This window comes from Triticum urartu, chromosome 7A (genome assembly GCF_056163025.1).
Source record: "Triticum urartu cultivar PI428250 chromosome 7A, HENAU_Tu73, whole genome shotgun sequence".
Lineage (NCBI taxonomy): Eukaryota > Viridiplantae > Streptophyta > Magnoliopsida > Poales > Poaceae > Triticum > Triticum urartu.
The window spans coordinates 9,494,641-9,517,637 of NC_141879.1; the positions used below are offsets into that span (position 1 = coordinate 9,494,641).

Sequence of the window (22,997 nt, forward strand, 5' to 3'; positions counted from 1 at the left end):
TTGGTTAGCATAAAGTGACTTAATAGATATTTTTTAACAGGGAGTACAGGACAATGGTGAATGCATTGCTGTGAAGAAGCTTCATCCCATGCCGGTTCTTGATGACGAGGAATTCAAAAGCGAGTTTAGTAATCTTTTGAGGGTCAAACATCAAAATACCATACCGTTGGTTGGTTACTGCCATCATACAGCACAGGTGCTTCTTGAGCACAATGGAAAGCATGTTTCTGCCAGAGTAGAAGAAATATATTTATGCTCGGAATACTTGGAGGGAGGAACCCTTGACAAGCATCTTTCTAGTATGATTATGCTCTACTTACATTATCATTTTTGCAGGCATGAACAATTAATGATCCCTAAACTTTACATCCTCGTAATGCACATTTTGTTTACTTCTATAGATGAACCATGTGCGCTTGTTTGGCACACATGTTACAAAATAATTAAGGGTATCTGCGAGGGTTTACATTACCTTCACAAAGGATTCGAGTATCCTATTTACCATCTGGAATTAAAACCTACAAAGATTTTGCTGGATAACGAAATGATGCCCAAAATTGGAGGTTTTGGTTTCTCTGGATTCTTGGATACAACGGAAACCTTCAACACATCAGAAGTTATGCGAACAAGGTATGTTTAACACATATGGGAAATAATTAAATTCTTTGATGAACTTTTTGAGAAAATGAATTCTTGTTGTACTACGCAGTTTATACATGCCACCAGAATACATCAGTAAACGGCAAATCACACCAAAGTTTGATGTATTCAGTCTGGGCGTTATAATCTTGCAAATAATGGCAGGGAAGGAAAGCTATCCGAAATGTGCAGATATTCCTCCTGAAGAGTTTATTGAGCCTGTAAGGAAAATAACTATATAATGAAATATAACCATTTTCACTAATATTAATTAGGTTGTGCTATACATTCCCTGCAAAAAAAAAAGGTTATGCTATACATCTAGTCATGCATTGCCAAGGAATTGTGTTTCAATTCTGCAGGTCTATGAATTCTGGGTAGATAGGATGCAAGGCACAATATCCAAGCATACTTCACACGAAGTTAGAACATGCATCGAAATAGCTCTAAGCTGTGTGGAGTTCAATCGAGTGAAGAGGCCTACTATAAATGAGATCATACAAAGACTGAATAAGATTGATATAGTTGAGTGCTCATCTATAGGTGAGCTATACAAGACAGAGGAGTTTGCATTTGATTTCTTAAAACATATTACAAATGGTTTTTCCAAGAAGAATATAATTGGTCATGGTGGATATGGAATTGTTTACAAGGTATGGTTATTACTTCATCCTCTAACTTTCATATGAGCCTTGCCGTTAACTACAAGAATGACATGCCATAAAAATTGTGATTTTTAACAGGGATTGTTGGACAATGGAGAAGAGATTGCTGTTAAGAAACTTCATCAAATGTTATGGATTGAAGATGAGCAATTTAAGAATGAGGATAATAATCTAATGAGGGTGCAACACAAAAATATTGTACGGTTAGTTGGATACTGCCACCATACATCACAAATATTTGTTGAGCACGAAGGAAAACATGTTTCTGCTAGTGTAGTAGAAAGAGCGATTTGTTTTGAACACATGCAGGGTGGAAGCCTTGACAATCAACTTTCTGGTATGATTCTGCTCCACCTGCATTAATTAAATTGAATTTAAAATTTCTAGTACATAATGTACTACAGGGTGAGGGACATGGTTTATTTACTCACCCTTGTATGCGTACACATGATTCACGATTGGGCTAGGTTATAGAGGTTATGGTTGAGGAAGATGATGCGAAATTGGGGCGGTACGGTGTACTATCTTTTGGAGAAAACATACTTAATAATACTAATATACATTTATTTACCTAGTGGTACTAATATACGTCTTATTTATTTCTACAGCTGAACCTTGCAGACTTGATTGGAACAAATGTTATAAAATAATAAAAGGAATTTGTGAGGGTCTACATTACCTTCATAGTGCTGATAATCCAATTTACCATTTGGACATAAAACCTGCTAATATTTTGTTGGATAAGGACATGGAGGCAAAAATTGGTGATTTTGGTTTGTCAAGACTCTTTGATTCAACACAAACCTATATGACAGAATCCAAAGAACACGGTAAACTAATAACTCAGAAATGATCAATGAACTTCTTTCTCGAGCTTCTAGAAAAATAATTGTTTGATGAAATGCAGTGGATACATGCCACCGGAATACATCGACAAACAAAAAATCAGTCCGAAGTTTGACATATATAGTCTCGGGGTCATAATCATTCAAATAATGGCAGGAAAGGAGGGCTACTTCAATTGCCCACACACCCCTCCAAGAGAATTTATTAAACATTTAAGGGAAGGGAAACGATATCATGGAAAACATTATTCCACAAATATTTTATTGCCCCTTACCCCTGTTGCCTCTTCTCGTATTATGTTTCAATTATGCAGGTACGTGAAAAATGGAGAGTGAGGCTTCAGGCAACAATGTCGTCCCATGTAACTGAAGAAGTGAGGACATGCATCGAAATAGCGTTAAAATGTGTGGAGGACGACCGAAAGCGAAGACCTGCAATAGCGACAATTGTTAATGAACTAAGTAACATTGGTATTGCTAGAAGTTCACCAGTAGGTCAGGTACGTATTCTCTAAACCCACGGACCATCACTTTTTCATCATGACTGGCCTTATGACTTTCATCATCCTACTTTAATTCGTATGTTCCCTGCCATAACATGTAATAGTAAACATGCGCTTTGCGCTGGTAGGAATTTTAAACGAAACTAGTAGTAACCTAATAATATCAAATTTTCTAAAAAAAAAGATGTAGGATTTTGTTGGTATTTGTTTTGCCAAAATACAATATTCTTCATGACTGTGTTATTGAGGATCTCCCGAGCTACATTTTCCAGCGCGTAGCAGGTCCCTGTAGACACAAGTAGAAAACGGCCCATTTATCTCGGTTCCAGAGGCCCTTTAGCCCCGGTTCCAGAACCGGGACTAAAGAGTCGGGACTAAAGCCCAAAACCTTTAGTGTCGGTTCGCTTACAAACCGGGACAGAAGGGGATCCACGTGGCTGCTTCGGGCCACCCAGGCAGGAGGACCTTTAGTCCCGGTTGGTAAGACCAACCGGGACCAAAAGGCATCCACACGTCAGTAGCTGGCAGGAGCTGGGTTTTTTTTAAAGGGGGTGGGTTAGGGGTTTTGGAGGGTTAATTTAGGGGTATCATATTGTGTTAGCTAGCTAATAGAGAGAAGTGACCTCTCTTTATCTCTGTGCTTGGTCGACACTAGCTACTATACGTATAGAGAGAACTCAACACGCTAGCTAGTAAGCAAGTGAAGGGACCATTAAGTACACAAGATCGTCATGAACATATACAGAGAGAAGTGGCCTCTCTTTCTCCAAGAGATTGGTCGAACAACAATATAAGATCTCTTACAATCCCTAACATCTAAAGTCTATATCAATTTTCACATGGTATTCTCCGGCTTTATGTATGACGTGGTCAAGAAAGAATCCCGCCAATTCCTCTTGAATTGCTCGTATGCGATCATGCGGTAGGAGTTCATCCTGCATCTGCCAGATATAATTTAAAGAAGGGGGTCAATACATATATATGAATGAAACTCAACATAAATGATGCTAATAAAATAAAATTGTGAATAGTATTGTTTACGTACTTGATATTGTTTGTCAGAGTGGCCCCGCTGAGAGGTCGCGTTGTAGATGAACTCGCAAACGTAGTATCCACAAAAATCATTCTCAGCTTCCTGCCACAAGCACTTTATGAGAAATAGAGTTCAATCAAACTGATAATCAAGCATGATAAATGGTATTGATGAAACTAGAATCAATAAGAGATGCGCGGAACTAGCTAGTAGTACTTACTTTCGGGTGTGTAAATCACAGCTCCCTCGGTAGTCCCGGAACAATTCCGGTGAACTCTTTCCAAACCCTGCCGGACAAAGAAAATAATTACTTGATATTAGGAAATGACCAAAGTTTTCGATATGGTGCGATAATGATCGATTGAACTTACTTCTGGAGCATTTCAGTCATGTCCGCATAGTCATGGGGGTCTTTCCGTCTCGAGTCTAAGACAGTTACTACTTCCGGGTCAAGCTTTATCTCTAGCAGAATAAAGTGGAAGCTTCTCATGCATGCATATAACTCATCAATTACATCACTATAACCTCGAGTAAGGGAAACCGAATATGCACAAGACAGTAACACTCACTTGAAGTTGTAAGGAAAGAGTATTTTCTCTTTGTTTTAATTTTTAAGCAACGATTGTAGCAAGTTGTCCTCGGTATTTGTGTCTTTGTTTTTAACCGACCATTCATTTATGGTATTTGGGTTAATGAACCCGATGTCATAATCTGCATAATATAGTGAGGATAATTATGTATACATGCAATGAAAGAGCTGAGCTATATATAGAGACTTAATTACAGAAGTAGTACTTACAGACAGTAGCAAGTCACGAGTTGTTTGTCAAGGGCCAATTGATTGTATAACTGGAATAACTCCACAAATTCAACAGGCAACAGCTCAGTTCCAACGAGGTCGTGCTCCTCTTTAATTCTCAACATCAAACTATCCTTCCTAGACTCGCTGCAGGTTTTCATGTACAATTCATGCAATCTCCGCGTCATCGTTGTTAGAGGAGGACGACCAGGTTTGACGAGAGGCTTCCTATACTGGTATCTGAATTCATCCACCTCCATTATTTGAAACTCTACATCATCGCTCAGGTAATCAGCAGGATTGGTACCGGGCAGTATCCTGAGATGATTAGCGACTATATCGCTAGACGCCTTGAGCAGGGGGCACGATTGGTTCGCCTGTTCACCGAGCTGGGGAATTTTTCCCACTTCTTCATTCTGCTAACCTTGCATCACTGGAAGTACTTCTCGACCGCCGCGCATCTTCATATGTCTTTTTAAGACAGCGGACATAGTTGGAATCCGGCGAAGGCGGTGGTGGTCACTTCAGGGCATCAATAATGTGCTTCAATTTCACCGGGTCTAGCATCTCCTTCGGAGGTGGAGGTTTCTTTGCAAAAAGTCCCTCACTTGGGCAGCACAGATTTCCTCTTTTTCCTTCTCGGTCTTCTCATATGGTAACTTCTTGAGAGCCTTGAGACTTGGACCATATTTTAATTGCTTCCCGACTTTGCTTGTACTGCTAGCCGCCGGAGCGGCGGCTTCTCTCTTCCGCCTTTGCTGACGCGGCGGAGTCCGCTGACACTTCGGAGGAGGCGGAGTGCTGCGACACATTGGAGGAGGTGGAGTGCCCTCACACGCCGAAGGAGGCGGAGTGCCGTGATCACTCGCCGGAGGAGGAGGAGGAGGAGGAGGAGGAGGAGGCGTCCAGTTTGGAAGCTTGATGTGCTCCTTCCTCCATAGACATGTACTTCTCAAGGCATAAACCAACTGATTCTCCCCTTCACCTGTAGGGTGGTCAAGCTCTAGCTCCTCAAATCCCTCCATTATTTCATCCACCGTCACAACAGTATAGCCATGTGGAATCGGATGGCAGTGAAAAGTTCCGTCAGCTTGAGGAGGTGCAACAGAGCCGACACCCGCCTTCAAAGTCAGGTTCTGCCATTTCATCATAAGCTCGCAATGTTAGGCCTCCGTGATAGTTTCCATGGGGTAGCGAGGAGCCGTGAAATCAGGCTGAACGAGCTCCGTGGAAGCCACGCTGCTTCTCCGCTGAGATGGTGGAGTAGGTTTGTGCCGCTGAGATGGTTGGCCGGCAACTGCAAGTTCCTCTAGCTTCGCTATTCTTGCATTGAGCTTCTGCATTTTGCTCAGCTCCGCTTTCCTCTTTCTCTCTCAGCTTCTGTAACCGCCTGCGTCGGGAAACCCAACCACCCACGGAACGGAGCCTGGTGTGCCTCGTGTTTGTCTAGGGTGCTCAGGATTCATGAGGGCCTCGGTCAGCTCGTCCTTCTCTCTGTCTTGAATGAACGTCCCTTCCTGCGCTGCGGTGATATAATCCTGAAGCTTCTTGATGGGTATTGCAAGTTGCTCGTCCGTCCAACGACACTCCCCTGTTTCTAGGTCCAAAGTCCCCCCAACCCCGAAGAACCAAGTCCTTGAACGGTCTGGCCAGTTCAATGTTGCTGGTTGGACCCCTTTAGCAAGCAGGTCTTGCTCAGCTTTGTCCCACAACGGCCGGGCTTTGTAGTAGCCACCTGACCCGTGTGATGGTGATTCTTCTTCTTTGCAGCATTTTTCTTGTTTGTCTCTGACCATTTCTTACCCTTCTCCGAATTCTTGTAGGCCACAAATGCGGGCCAGTGATCTCTTATCTTCTCATAACGGCCAGTGAATTTTGGAGTCTTCCCTTTATTGACAAACTTTGTGCTCAACTCTTTCTTCCAATTCCTGAATAGACCTTCCATCTTTTTAAGAGCACACGCCTTGACTGTAGGGTGAAATTTGCCTTCAGCGAGGTCCAAAGATCATATTTCTGTCTATCCTAGACATAAGAAACTTCAGGGTCGTCCTTACTCTTATTCCATTGCTGGACGCTGATCGGGATGCTGTCCCTAACAATCGCTCCGCATTGACCAACAAATGCATCTTAATTTGGTCCGCTTGGGTTCAATTGGGTTGGCCATCGTCCGCGATTTCTGTGATCGTGAACCTTTCATCCTGGCGCAACCTTTTCTTTGGGCCTCGTATCTTTATGGAAGTTTGGCTTGATCCGGAGGGCTATAAAAGAAGAAAGAAGCGTTAATATATGTACATACCAAAACAATTAATGCATCAATTAATCAACACAAGCTTAATAAATATATATACCTCGCCGGACTTTGCAACAGCTCCCTCCTCCGTTCGATCACCGGAGCTGTCATCATGATCTCCTTCTTCCTCCGCCATTCGGTCACCGGAGCCGTCATGATCTCCTTCCTCCTCCATTGTTGGATTACCGGAGCCTTCATCATCTCCTTCCTGACCATCGGTGTCGTTGAGAAACGACAAGGCATCACCTCCATCGCGGATTATATCCCCAACAACGCTCTTTCTCTTCTAGGGTTTGGGTGGTCTTGAGAGTTTATCGGGTAGGGGCGGCAGGGGGTAGGAGATCGACAACACTCTTTCTCATAGGAGAGGACACTTTGCAAAAAATAAACGCTATGCATGAGATCAAACTATCCATACATTCTCCCCCATTGACCTATGCCGGCAACAATAGATCAACGACGCTTCTAGGGTTTGGGGTGGCCTTGATAACGCTTCTAGGGTTTGGGGTGGCCTCGACAATGCTTCTAGGGTTTGGGGTGGCCTCGACAATGCTCTTTTAACTTGGTGAAATTGGGTGGCCTCGACAACTCTTCTAGGGTTTGGGGTGGCCTTGATAACACATTTTCAGTCCCGGTCCGGAGAGTTGGCCAGGCGAGAGGGGGTTGATCGATGTCCCCCCTCATGTCGAAGTTACTTGAGCACAAGAGCTCCGATTGAGACGATTTTGGATCCGTTGGAAAGCTCTCGGGGAGCCGATGCCAACACGATGATAGGGGGCCGGGGTGCTCCCTTGGCCTTGTTGATAGATAGAGCCGATGCCAACTTGATGATAGAGTCGATGCCCAAATTTTCATTTAACAAAAAAACTACCTTCAAAAAATACTTGCTTCGCCGCGGGTACTTGGTGCGACATGGACTCGGTGGAAAATGCGGTGGTGGCCGGGCCGGGCGGTTTTCTTTTCCTTCTTCATTTTTATCCTTTGTTTTTTCTTATACGTTTGTTTTCGTTTTCACTCTACATTTTCATACATATGAAAAACAACGAAGTTTGTATACAAAAGTGAACATATACATCTCATACATGAACATATACACATGAAAATTTATCTATCTATCTCATCTCATACATGAACATATACATGAACGTATACACATATACATGAAAAAACATATATACATGAACATATACACATATGCATGAAAAAACAGAGCATGGTGCTGCCCGCCGGCGAACATGGAGCAGCGGCGACGGGGAGCAGGGGACATTGGGAAGGGGGGCTCACTGTGGAGGGGGGGGGGAGCGCGGCGACGAGGACGGTGGGCTCAGGAGGGTACGCACGCGCGTGGCGAGGGCGAGGGCACGGGCGCGTCAGCTAGGGCACGTCGGGGCGGGCAGGGGCGCGGGGAAGCGTCGCCGGCGTCGGGGCAGATTGCGTCGAGGGCGGCGGTGGCGGCGACGGTGAGGTGGAGCAGCCTGACGACGTCGGCGGCAGATTTTCAGTAGCTTCTGAAATCCATTGTCAGATACACCATTGTCTGCCTTCTACTGCAGCAATTCTAGGATGGTACCGAGCTTTGTGTTGCCATCTTCGTAATTTGGGTACAACCCTTTTTTGTGATCCTCTAACATGTGATCGAACTTCAACTCTCCTTTTCACTCTCGCATTGTCACTTTGCATCAACAATGATCCAGCAAAAATCATCATCGAGCACATCGTCTGGTTCCTCTTGATCTTCAGCTTCCCCCGTTGTAGCATCACCGTATTCAGGGGGCACATAGTTGTCATCAGCCTCTTCTTTTTCATTGTCTTCCATCATAACTCATCTTTCTCCGTGATTGGTCCAAACATTATAGTGTGGCATGAAACCCTTCTCAAGCAGGTGGGTGTGAAGGATTTTCCAGTTAGAGTAAGACTTCGTATTCCCACATCTAGGGCTGGACAACACATAAAACTATTCTACTTGTTTGCCTCAGCCACTTCGAGAAAATTATGAACGCCCTTAATGTACTCGGAGGTGCGTCTGTCACCGTACATCCATTGCCGGTTCATCTGCGTGCATTATATATAATTAAGTGTGTCAAAAACCATTACAGAATATCATGAATAGAGAAGTGACCAAATTAATAGAAGTTTATCATCACATTAAAACCAAAGTACAGTAGTGATCAAATGTTACTACTGAAAAAATAAATACATAAAGTTCATACATATATAGTTCTCATTGAACAATAATAACTCTCTAGAGCATCTTGTTGGAGTTGTGTCGAATATAGTGTACAAGGTAGGTTACATTTGGACTTGTAGTTGTATTGTGTTTAGATAGGATATGGAGTCGTGTCCAAGTAGGACACTTGTATCCTAGGCCTCTCATATATAGCGGGGGTAGACACACGATGTAACCTATGCCAACATAATAGCACCGGAACGCGGGGTAAGCCGGCGGCATGTGCCGGTGTCCAGGGCGACCGGGTGCGGTATTGTGACGGTGTCATGGGGAGGAGCGCCCATAGTCAGGCCCCGGGGATGTAGCCATATCGGTGAACCTCGTTAACAAATCTCGATGTTGTGCTCGTGTGATTGTTTGGTCCTCGGATGATCAACGGTATGCCTCGAATTTATTCTAACAAGTGGTATCAGAGCTAGATTGTTCGGAGGCTGTGGATTATTGATTCAGAGGAAGATTGCCGTTGAGTTCATCGAGTGCGGAAGAATCAGTCTTCGGCCAAAGCTACTGCTCGGATCAGAAGCAAGTTTTTCCGTGAAAGTTATCATATACCGCGGTCGTCGGCGAATATTGGAAGCGTCGCGGTGGAAGGATCGCGATCGGTTGGTTGGCAGCTGACGTAGCGACAACCCTAGGCAGCGCGTGCGAAGTAGGCGCGCACACAGTACGGGCTGGCCCAGGCGGGGCTGGCAGGTACACGCGGCCACGCACGAAAAAGCTAGCTAGGCAATTGGCATGCTGCATGGAACGACTGCGGTGCAGATCCGATCGAGTCAAGAGATTTGTTTGACAAAAAAAGACACATGGCAGACCCAATCGGCGGAGAAACATTCATGGATACGTATCCGTTGAAGCTAGCAGGGACATTGACAAAGCAACAACCAGCATTGGAGATTGAGCCTTGGAGCTACACCACGTGAAGGCCAAAATTGTTTGGTTAAATTGCTATTAGTACTAGGAGGTGACAACGGGTTTGCTTCATGTATTATTGCATCGTGAAAAGTTCAATTGGCGTGACAGAGATGCTTGAAGGAGTTGCAGGAAGTCGTGACAGCTAAGGTGGAATTGTCATGTGATGGATGAAAATTCGCGGAAGACGGTTTGAGAGCCTTGAGTGTGTCATACAGTCGAATGAGTTCGACTGGGTCGGACTAGGCGGTCTGACGGATCGACATGAGTCAATTGGTACAGAAGACGGTGCGGGATCGGCGACGATGACATATGAGCGTGATGCTGATGGTGACCGACTTCTGGGCGTGGAAACACGTGGCGTAGGCCCGAGGCTTGTGTGGCTTCGACAAGACTATGGCGCGGGGTTGATTCAAGGTGATGTACACATGGAGCTTGGAGTCAACGGGGCGCGGGGTGGCACGTACAACCACCATGGAGTCATGTTGAAGGTGGAGCTGGATTGAGGGGCTACGGCGTAAGTCGACAGAGAGTCGAAGCCTATTCAGCTGGGAAAAGCGAGTGACATGCAATTTGGACTGGAGCCTAGTAGTCTGATGGAAGCATGAAACTCGTCATCGGTCGGCGATGATCGGTGGTACTCTGCAGTGGGTGTTGAGTGGTGTGGGTTTGCGACCCTTGAGACTCGATCGGGACAGCGGAGGCTCAACGCGGTAATAGCAGCAAGGCGTGCGGCATGCACGGGGGATGGAGACGGGCCAGGCCTCTGGCGGTCATACATGTGATGAGACAACTGCGAATTTGACTCAGGATGACTACAAGCAATGGTGAAATTCCTTCAAATTTCAGACAGACGGTCAAGAAAAGAGCGGTGATGTTGAGTTCAGGTAACTCTTATGTGTGACACCCAATATGTGAGTTGTTCACTTTCACGCAGGTCAGTGATCGGTGTGTGATGTCGTGGATGAATACTCTGGAAGTTGGAGCACAAACTAGAGTAACAAAGAACTTAATTTTGCTCGAGTGTTGACCATGGCAAGAAAAGAAGGGACTACAAGTTGCAGGTGGAGTCATATGGAGTCTTTGAAGTAGCAGCGGTACTCATGGGATAAGCTCAAGTCTAATGTACATGAAAGTTTGACGCATGAACAAATCCAGGGTGGTGGAGTATATTCGCCAAGGTGGAGTTTGATGGAGTTGCGTCGAATATAGTGTACAAGGTAGGTTACAGTTGGACTTGTAGTTGTATTGTGTTTAAATAGGATATGGAGTCGTGTCCAAGTAGGACACTTGTATTCTAGGCCTCTCATATATAGCGGGGGTAGACACACGATGTAACCTATGCCAGCATAATAGCACCAGAACGCAGGGGGAGCCGGCGGCATGTGCCGGTGTCCAGGGCGGCTGGGTGCGGTATTGTGATGGTGTCATGGGGAGGAGCGCCCATAGTCAGGCCCCGGGGATGCACTACAAGAAATATGTCAACTTATGACCTTCTGTCAGTGACCCTCGAAGAATTGGTCATAAATTTATGACCATTTTAGACCAATTGGTCAAAAGCTGTTCAGGGGGCTCCAAACCCTAAACCATTGCGACCATTTTGGTCAGAAAGGTCGTAATTTCCTTACACGAAATGGTCACAAAGCAAACAGTGCTAGTCCGCTGCCTTATTTCTAGTTGTTAATGACCAATATAGATGGTCATAGCCTTGTAGATTGTGGTGGGTTGTGATGACTAGGCGCTATCTCATCAGTTTTGCCTATGTGTCATGTCCATGTGGCAGTTTTTGCCCTAGGTTGTGAAGCAACCTATATTTCTATCATTCCCAAAATTCCAAAAAAAATCTCATAAATTCTTTGGGGCATATCTTCATCAAATATGTAAAAATCCTTCCTTGCCTAGTTCAAAACTAATTCAACAATATTCATTTTCCTATTCTGTTCACAACAACACTTTATGAAGGAAGTGCTATTTATATATTCTTGATTGCCCTTGGAATTTTTGGGCACTCTTTCCTATCCAAATCATTACCGCATGACAAAATTCAGCTCCATTTGCCTAGCAAATCTTCCTCGGGAAATTTCCAAAGTTTTTGTCCACCTAGAAGCATTGTGAAGGAAGTACCTTTTTTATATCTCTAAATGACATGAAATTTATACAGTTCCTTCATATGCCCAAATTATCACCCTCCTCCAAATTGCAGCTCAGTCAAATCATCTATGTGAGCCCAGGTTCAATTTATATTTTATGGCCAAATTGGCTCGTTGCAAAGCAAGTGTTATATAGACCCCTCCTATTACCCTCAAACTTTTCGGGCACTCTTCCATACCCAAATCATTGCCACATGGTAATATTCAGCTCAATTTTCCTAGTAAATCTTTCTCGGGAAATTTCCAAAGTTTCTACCCCTAGAGAAGCTTTGTGAAGTAAGTACTAGCTAGGCTTACCCAAATGATCTGAAAATTTACCAGCGCATGACCATACCTAAGTAACTTACCTACACCAATTTTGAGCTCATTTCATTCATCCAATCTCTCTCACTAGTTTTCCCAAGTTTCTGTCCATAGAAGAGCATTGTGAAGGAAGTACTACTTTGGCATGTCCAAATGGTATGAATTTTCTACAATGCTTACCTATGCCCAAATAACCATCCTCCACAAAATTTCAACTTACTCCATTCATTATTTTGAGCCCAGCTTCAACATTCATATTTTTGTCCAGCGTGGTCCTTTGCAAAGCAAGTACCACCTAGGATCCTCCTTTTGAGCTAAAAAATTGTGAAGACATTCTCCTTAGTAGATGATCATCCTCAGCCAAAACTCACGCCCATTGGCCATGTACATTTCCCGTACCGCTAATCAAACACTTGGCTGCTAATTCATGTTTGAGCATCGATCGGTCTCCTCGTGAGAATCTTATGTTGTAATTTTCTTCCTAGCACCAACCTGGGGAGTGCCCAACCCACTAGACATGCCTAGTCTTCCCAGAACACATGGCAACATTACGGTCACACGGTGACCACGCGACGGGCATGCGAGTTTACGCGCACTAGAGTTGGGGCCCTCGGCCACCGCCCAAACCTCGACGTATCGCCACCAAACCATGTATTTATGATTAAATAGGTCCTTATGTAACTAGAAATGATTTTTGGAAAAAATAAATAGCAAACTATGAGGCAGCTGCAGTTCAAATTTGACCCGCTTCCAACTGAATCGGCAGAAATTTGTCTTTTTCACGAGAGGTGGATCAAAAAAATTTACACCCAACCATTTTGTAAATTGTGCATTAAATATGTCCTAGTATTTTATAAAAATGATTTGGTCCAATTTTGCAACAATTATTTGGTAGTTCCTTCACAAAAAAACCTCCTTTCGGGCACTCGAAAAATGGAAAATGGTTTTTTCGTCCAACGAAAATGAAAACTTCCTTAGACAACAATGTTTGCCATTACAATATGCACTCTTGTGCACAATATGAGATCATTTGAACAAACTATGCCATGAATGTGGCCATAAGATTGATCATTTGGCTTGAAAGCCATTGATCTCCACACATGATAGCTCGTTTCTGAGAATACTTTTTTAAAATAATTACCGTATTACAAGTTTGTTATTTTTCCTGGGAACTTGGCCACATATGATGACACAATGCGGAGGTTTCCCAATTTTTTGATTTTTCTTGAATTTTTTACGCCCGTTTCAAAATGCGGTCAAAACGGCGGGAATGACCGTTCCTAGCTAGTGGTTGAATCTTGGAATTTTTTTGGTGTTTCTCTGATTAAATATGTCCTTATGTACCTATAAATGATTTTTGGAAAAAATAAATAGCAAACTATGAGGCAGCTGCAGTTCAAATTTGACCCGCTTCCAGCTGAATCGACGGGAATTTGTCTTTTTCACCAGAGGTGGATCAAAACTTTTGACACCCAACCATTTTGTCAATTGTGCATTAAATATGGCCTAGTATTTTAGAAAAATGATTTGGTCCAATTTTGCAACAATTATTTGGTAGTTCCTTCACAAAAAAACCTCCTTTCGGGCACTCAAAAAATGGAAAATGAATTTTCCGTGCAAAGAAAATGAAATCTCCCTTTGGCAACATTGTTTGGAATTCCAAGATGCACCCTTGTGCACAATATGAGATCATTTGAACAAACTATGCCATGAATGTGGCCATAAAATTGATCGTTTGGGTTGAAATACATGAATCTTCACACATGATAGCTCATTTCCGAGAACACTTTTTTAAAATAATTACCGTATTACAAGTTTTTATTATTTTTCCTGGAAACTTGGTCACATATAATGACACAATGCGAAGGTTTTCCATTTTTTTGATTTTTTTTGAATTTTTTATGCCCGTTTCAAAATGCGGTCAAAACGGCAGGCATGACCGTTCCTAGCTAGTGGTTGAATCTTGAAATTTTTTTGGTGTTTCTCTGATTAAATAGATACTTATGTACCTAGAAATGATTTTTGTAAAAAATAAAGAGCAAACTATGAGGCAGATACAGTTCAAATTTGACCCGTTTCCAACTGAATCGACGACAATTTATCTTTTTCACCAGAGGTGGATCAAAACTTTTTTCACCCAACCATTTGGTCAATTGTGCATTATATATGTCCTAGTATTTTAGAAAAATGATTTGGTCCAATTTTGCAACAATTATTTGGGAGGTCCTTCACAAAATAACCTCCTTTTGGGCACTCGAAAAATGGAAAATGGTTCTTTCGTCCAAAGAAAAAGAAAACCTCCTTAGGCAACATTGTTTGCCATTCCAATATGCACCCTTGTACATAATATGAGATTATTTGAACAAACTATGCCATGAATGTGGCCATAAGATTGATCATTTGGCTTGAAAGCCATTGATCTCCACACGTGATAGCTCGTTTCTGAGAACACTTTTTAAAAATAATTGCCGCATTACAAGTTTATTATTTTTCCTGGGAACTTGGCCACATATAATGACACAATGCGAAGGTTTCCCAATTTTTTGATTTTTTTTGAATTTTTTATGCCCGTTTCAAAATACGGTCAAAACAGCGGGAATGACCGTTCTTAGCTAGTGGTTGAATCTTGGAAACCTTTCTATGTTTCTCTGATTAAATAGACAGTTTTGTACTTAGAAATGATTTTTGGAAAAAATAAAAAGCAAACTATGAGGCGGCTACAGTACAAATTTTACCCGCTTTCTACTGAATCGTGAAAATTTGTCTTTTCCACGAGAGGTGCATCGAAACTTTTGACACCTAACCATTTGATCAATTGTGCATTATATATGGCCTAGTATTTTAGAAAATTGATTTGGTACAATTTTGCAACAAATATATGGTAAGTCCTTAAAAAAAGTTATTTTGGGGCACTCAAAAAATGAAAAATTGTTTTTCATGCAAAAGAAATAAAAACTCCCTTTGTCAATGTTGTTTGCCTCCCTTTGTCAATGTTGTTTGCCAATCTACGATGTAAACTTGTGCAAAAAATGACATCATTTGAACAAATATTTGATAGGTCTTTTACAAAAAAACTCATTTTTAGCATTGAAAAATGAAATGAAAAATTTGTATGTAATCAATCATGACCAATTTATATGGTCAAAAAATCTTCAAATTGTTGGTGCGCTCTGATTGGTCCATAGGCATATCACGCGGATCATGCATCAACCACCGTCGGATGCTTCTGGATCCAACGGCAGCCCTCACTCCCTCACCCAACCGCAGCCCAGCCACCCAAACCCTAACCTGCACCCGCACTCCTTCTCCCTCAGCTCCTCGCCGCCACCACCTCCTCCCTCTCCGCCCCAACCTCAGATCCATCCTCTATCCCGCCGACGACCCGCCCTCCCCCAGATCCCGCAGCCGACGACCCGTCCTCCCCTTCCTTCCCCTCGCCTCAGCCACCACCTTCGCTCCTCTCCCCTCTCCTCCCTGGCTGCAGATCCACTCAAGCTCCTCCTCTCCCCACCCCCACCTCCACCGCAACAATCCCGCCGCCGACACCCAACACCGCCCCCACCTCCACAGCGACCTCCCTCCCCAGCCCCTCCCCGCACCCGGAAGCCAAGCAAGGAGGCGGCGTACAAGGAGCTGTGCTTGCATCTCAGCATCATGGCGGGCTGCATCGCCATCATCGCCGTCATCCTGGTGAGCGAATCCACCGATTCCCTCGCTTTCCCCCTTGTTTAGTCACCGTTTGCGCCGCCCACCACTTCCCTGCGGGCTCGTGCTCACCGCGCCGGCCGCCCCTCGCATGGCCGTGTGCCACCCACGCCCTGCCTCGCTGAGGCCGCACCCTGCCCGCGCCCTCACGCGCGTGTGCTCGGGCTTGTCCGTGACCCGACCCTGCCGCCACGATCACGCCTGCTGGTGCCGTCGTGCCATCGCCGCTGCTCGCCCGCCGTCGCCCGTCCGCTCACGCCCATGGTTGCCCTCGTCCCGGCCCTTCCCCTGCATCCTGCGCACGACCTGGCCACGCCCCTACAGCCACCCGTGTGCAACAGCCCCTTCCCCTGGCCACGCCTACTGCTCTTTAGATGCTTGCTTTTGCTCTCTGTAGCCTGCTGCTTGCTAGCACTGTCGCCGCTGTTGCTAGCCAAGGCCAAAGCCCCGACAGCGCCCCCAACCCCAATTGCTTGTAATTTTATGGTTACGTGTGTACAAAAGGTGATCCGTTGTTCATTATTATTTTTAAGTCTTAGAACGCTGATTTGCAAATTGATAATTGCTGGAACTTAACTAATCATGACATGTCAATATGGAATTCAACCCAACACGCATCTTCGTGACATGTCATGTTTCTGTATTGTCAGTTTTGTTACTCCTTGCAAAGGTCAAAATTGCTCACATGCGTATTGATATTGTAGCATGTCATGTTTTTTAAGAAAGAAATCAAGTCAGATTATATACGTACAATTATTATGCACATACATATGGTGACATCTCATTATATTCTTCTGCTTCCACTTATATCCCTTCGGAAACATTCTTTGAGAATTTTGTAATGCCTCCTTTGGGGTGTTGATACACTATTGCACAAGTTCTATTGTATGTGAGTTCCTTTTGTTGCTGCAAAGCATTGATACAATATGTCATTTGCAGGGAGCTCGCTCTGCATCCGAGTCTCAGTCATCCCGCACAGCAAGGAGCCGGACCAAGGGAGCAAGCAGCGCTGCTGGTTCCTTGAGACATGTGCATGTGTGGAGTAATTTTGCTTAGAGTATTTAACAAGATTGAACTGTACATGTGTGGAGTAATTTTGCTTGGAGTATTTAACAAGATTCATTAAGATTTAACTTACTTTTCCAGTTAATTAAATGTACATCTTGGATTAGTTAGAAAATCATGAATTATTTGCAGAAATCCATAGAAGTATTGTACTCCAGTGTGCATTACTTACATAAACTTGCTTGCAAGCTTATTTTCTGACTTGTATATTCTGAAATTGAAAAAGCTTAGTGAACTTATGTTAAGTTTCAGTAATATTCAGTGGAGTATTTACTATAAATTTTGCACATCACAGTAATTTAACTTGCTGTTAACTGCTGTAGCATTAGGAGTAGTTTTACTACAGTACTGCTTGAACAGGGTGAATGGAGGGTGAGGAAGTTTTAGTGCAAAGTAGGATTGCACATGGAGTAGTTAGCAGTAGTAGATGTTGATGATCATAGTCAGGAGTAGTTTTGCCTTTGGTGATCATCCAAAAATGTGATGTACTATTGTACTTTGATTGAAAATGGAATGGTGTGATCCTACACAACATACTTTGAGTGAATGTTGAGTACTGTATGCACTTGTAGTAGATGTTGAGTACTGTATGCACTTGTGTAGTAGATATTTTATTGACTAGATATATACGTGTAGACGATTGATTACTGGTTTTAGCCCCAAGCCATCTTGTCTTGCTGTTTTTGGTGAGCTGGTGACTTGGGGCTAAAACCACTGTTTATGGTCGTCGGTGATGGTCATATATTAGCTATGAGATGTGAGGGAAGTACTGTAACCTCAAATGTGTGTCATCATGTTACTGTTGTAACCTCATACCGATCTCACTTTGGCTAATCTACAGACCGTGTCTTGTTCTTGTACACTATCTTGTCTCTAAAAAATGCATCTTTTTCTCAGAAATTTTACACTATATTGATTCTCGGACCAATGATAAGATGATGAAATTTCTTACTGCCCTTCAAGGTCAACTGTGCTGCCATCTATCTTGCTAGAAAATCTTAGTTAGTTTATGCATATAAATAGGTGTTGTTACCTGTTTGCATCTGAGATTGCATAATATTGGAGGAACATGCTTAATTGGCTTGTGTATTTTGCACTAATGGACCGGTGTCTTATTCTGTGCGTGCTGATGATGATGCTGATGATGCTGTGCGTGCGTGCTTGTAGGGCCCATGGGTGAACACCTCGCGCTGCTGGTGGACCGGCTGCTCACGGAGTCCATGCTGGAGATGGCCATCGGGACCAGGAAGCAGCCTGACACGGAGGCGGCGCTGGCCATCGACTACTGCTGCAACGTCACTACCGCCGCCGGTGACCGCGGACCGCCAACGCCGAGCAAGATGGTGGAGTGCAGGATCTGCCAGGAGCAGGACTGGGACTCCAGCATGGAAGCCCCCTGCTCCTGCCACGGCAGCCTCAAGGTAATTAAGACAACGCAAGCTAACCATAACAATGTCTGAATTCCGAACTGGATCAAGCAGCAATAATTGGTTGTTTCATCAGGATCGGACTGTCTAATTCTGCTACTATGTGCTATGCTTGTTGAGGTTGTATGCTTCAGGTGTAGAATATTCTTGCCACTACTATTGCGTAGTTAGTCTTTTTGCACTGCATTTGTACAATTGTATATTCTTGCCACTACTAGGTGATTCCTTGAATTATTCAGTTCGTTGTAGAATACCAGTTTGATGGAATGCCTAAGGTCTAAGGAGATAAACATTGGTATCCAGAATAGATCTACCTAAACCAACATGCACAAAACATGCATATCATCCCTTTAATCTGCATTAGTGTGTCTAAGTGGTTAGTGTATTGTAAGCTCCATCCATGGAGCAGTGAAATAAGCTGACGCTGTATAACGTGCAGCTAGCTTGTTGTTTAGACATTTTCCCGTTTTAAGTATTACTTTTCTCTATATCTGTGAATTGGATTGTTGATATTTCCTGGAGTCAATTTTGCTGTGTCAAGTCCACAACATCACCATGCATGTAGGTCTACTTGGTTCATCTTCAGGTTCAGGTGTAGGGGTTAGTGGCCTTAAGCATTAACCATTTAATCCTGATGAATGCTGCTTGTTTTGCACAGGCTGACAAGGACAGTGACGAGGTCTACGCATAGATGACTCTGCAATCAATAAACTCTGTAAGTACTGTCAGAAACGGAGCTTGGTGAAGATATTCAGAACATGCTGAAATGCGTTTTCTCTACATGTGCTTTTATCAGTTTGCATGCTGCATGTTTGATGTTTTGCCTGAGCTGGGGACGAAATGGTACAGAATGCCTGAAACTAACATTAACAGTGTTTAGTTTAAGTGTACATTTTTAGACCAGTGCCAGTGTTTATAAACGCTCAAAATCTATACAGTATTTCTTAGATTAATAACGAGGGCTTACTGTATAATTTAGGAAAGTTTTAATAATACTACAAATTAAATTAGGAAGTGAAGCACTACCAAACGTACTGTATACAATGTTCAGTTCAAGTTTAATTTTCAGTTTAGTGCCAGAGTTTATCATCAACCCAAAAAATATATATCTGATTTTCACATTGACGAGTACTACTGCTTACTTCTCCCATTCCTTGGCTGAAGACTCTGTTTTGAACCGATCCTCGCAGCAAGGAGGGAATGGCTGCGTCTGTTTTGTGCTTGGACGCCTTCTCCTATTTGTGCTAAAATTGAGGTGCCTGTTTAATTAACAAGCACCTTTCATCCCCACTGTGACAGTAATGCATTGAGGTGCCTCTGGACTGTAGTGTATTAGGTTGCCCGGAGTAGTAAAACTTAGTGTTGTATTGAGGATTGAGGGTGGCTAGGCTTATAAGTTAATCATCAGCGTGAATGCTTCGTTTGTCTGATCCTCACATGTTAATGCTTTGCTTGTCTGGGTGTATGATAATGACATATGTCTTGTGCAATCAGATTACATTTCTGTTTGTTATGGTAATCATCAGCATGCCTTTCATTTCTTTAGTTTGATTGTTTCCCTTGTATTCAATATTATTGGTTCTAATGGCTGATCCTTCCATTTTTATTGTGGCATCTTTATTTTCACAGGTGTTGTGTGTTCTGGAAGACGGAAGAGGAAGAAAACTTATTTTTGTTGAACTAAATTTTATGTATTCTGTTTTGTTGTACGTATCATTTGATACTTTTGTATAGGAACAAGTGATACTATTTTGTAGGGCTTTATGGCCTGTGATGTAAAGATATTTAGTGCTGAAATATGAAATTATTTGCAAAATTTGTCGAAAAGGAGGATCATTTGTACGAATATGTGAATGGGATGAAAAGAGTACTGGACCAACTTCAGGATTGAATTGTTATTTGAATGTATAAAAAGGCTGAATGTAAACCAGAAATGTTAAAGGGCCATGGACCAGAAATAAATAAAATCCCGAATTGTTGGGCCAGACCCATGTAGCTGACCAAAATTAAAAGGAAAAAAAAATCATAAAAAGGCCGAATTGTTGGGCTCGGCCCATGTAGAAAACTGAATTGGACCGGGCTGAATCTTGTGCCACATCAGCTTGCCACGCTGGATGCCTACGTGGCCTGGAGAGGTTGCTAGTGACCAAAACGCCACAATGGACATATTTTGGTCATAAACGTTTGCGACCATTCCAGAAGAAAGGTCGCTATAGTCAGTTTACGACGCCCAGCTTTTGACCTTATGCTTTTGGTCACAAAAAGGTCATAAATGGAAATTTGTGGCCATTCAGTGACCAATAGTGGTGGTCATAAGTTGACATATTTCTTGTAGTGATGTAGCCATATCGGTGAACCTCGTTAACAAATCTCGGTGTTGTGCTCGTGTGATTGTTTGGTCCTCGGATGATCAACGGCATGCCTCGGATTTATTCTAACACATCTAATTAAACAATACATTGAAACTATGTAAAACATTTCAATGCAACAATAAATGCGATCATAATCGCAACTAAGGTAACAATTGATCCAACGACGTAATGATACCAAGCCTCGGTATGAATGGCATATTTTCTAAGCTTTCTAATCTTCAAGCGCATTGCATCCATCTTGATCTTGTGATCATCGACGACATCCGCAACATGCAACTCCAATCTCATCTTCTCCTCCTCAATTCTTTTCAAATTTTTCTTCAAGTAATTGTTTTCTTCTTCAACTAAATTTAACCTCTCGACAATAGGGTCGGTTGGAATTTCCGTTTCACATACCTCCTAGATAAAACATCTATGTCACGTTGGTCGGCATAATTTTCATAAACACTAAATAAACCAAATAGTTATAAAAGATAATATATATACCACATATGAATCATAGACAGGACGAGGGCCGACGGAGGCGGATATCAAAACCATCGCACTATATAATAACAAACAATAATAAAAGTAAGAAAATTATACAATTATCTATATAAATCATATAAGTAAGAACTTTTTTCTTTTAGAAAGAATATAAAAACAAGAGGCTCACCACGGTGGTGCCGGTGACGAGATCGGCGCGGACGATCGACGACGGCCGAGGACGGGGACGGGACAGGACATACCGCCAAACCTAGACAAATCTTGAGAGAAATGGAGTTTGGGCAAGGAGCTTCAAGAGGAGAAAGCTTAAGTCTGGCTTGGGCATTTCATCGAACACCTCATCTGCATAGAAGGTGAGCTAGAGCACCATAAAGCTCTCTCACGGCCGGCTAAAAAACAGAGCAGTGGCTCTGTGAAGGAAATATGCCCTAGAGGCAATAATAAAGTTATTTATTTCCTTATAATCATGATAAATGTTTATTAATCATGCTAGAATTGTATTAATCGGAAACATAATACATGTGTGAATACATAGACAAACAAAGTGTCACTAGTATGCCTCTACTAGACTAGCTCGTTAATCAAAGATGGTTATGTTTCCTAACCATGAACAATGAGTTGTTATTTGATTAATGAGGTCACATCATTAGTTGAATGATCTGATTGACATGACCCATTCCATTAGCTTAGCACCCGATCGTTTAGTATGTTGCTATTGCTTTTCTTCATGACTTATACATGTTCCTATGACTATGAGATTATGCAACTCCCGTTTGCCGGAGGAACACTTTGTGTGCTACCAAACGTCACAACGTAACTGGGTGATTATAAAGGTGCTCTACAGGTGTCTCCAAAGGTACATGTTGGGTTGGCGTATTTCGAGATTAGGATTTGTCACTCTGATTGTCGGAGAGGTATCTCTGGGCCCTCTCGGTAATGCACATCACTTAAGCTTTGCAAGCATTGCAAGCATTGCAACTAATGAGTTAGTTGCGGGATGATGTATTACGGAACGAGTAAAGAGACTTGCTGGTAACGAGATTGAACTAGGTATTGGATACCGACGATCGAATCTCGGGCAAGTAACATACCGATGACAAAGGGAACAACGCATGTTGTTATGCGGTCTGACCGATAAAGATCTTCGTAGAATATGTAGGAGCCAATATGGGCATCCAGGTCCCGCTATTGGTTATTGACCGGAGACATGTCTCGGTCATGTCTACATTGTTCTCGAACCCGTAGGGTCCGCACGCTTAAGGTTACGATGACAGTTATATTATGAATTTATGCATTTTGATGTACCGAAGTTAGTTCGGAGTCCCGGATATGATCACGGACATGACGAGGAGTCTCGAAATGGTCGAGACATAAAGATTGATATATTGGAAGCCTATATTTGGATATCGGAAGTGTTCCGGGTGAAATCGGGATTTTACCAGAGTACCGGGAGGTTACCGGAACCCCCCCGGGAACCATATGGGCCTTAGTGGAAAGGAGAAAGGGGCAGCCCAAGGTGGCCGTGCGCCTCCCCCTTCTCCTAGTCCTATTAGGACTAGGAGAGGTGGCCGGCCCCCTC

General features: G+C 43.1%; 1 protein-coding gene across 3 annotated transcripts in view; it reads left to right on the forward strand.

Moving 5' to 3' along the window:
• The window catches only part of LOC147956847 (cysteine-rich receptor-like protein kinase 44), a 32,803-nt gene that overhangs the window by 825 nt on the left and 8,981 nt on the right, over positions 1–22,997 (forward strand). The window contains exons 4-10 of one of the 3 annotated variants that reach the window (XM_087534692.1): positions 41–299; positions 402–630; positions 710–860; positions 1,002–1,292; positions 1,383–1,641; positions 2,307–2,362; positions 2,464–2,649. In XM_087534692.1, coding sequence (XP_087390818.1) covers positions 41–299; positions 402–630; positions 710–860; positions 1,002–1,292; positions 1,383–1,641; positions 2,307–2,362; positions 2,464–2,649 — 1,431 coding nt within the window. The other 2 variants (XM_087534690.1, XM_087534691.1) reach the window with 2 other exon arrangements.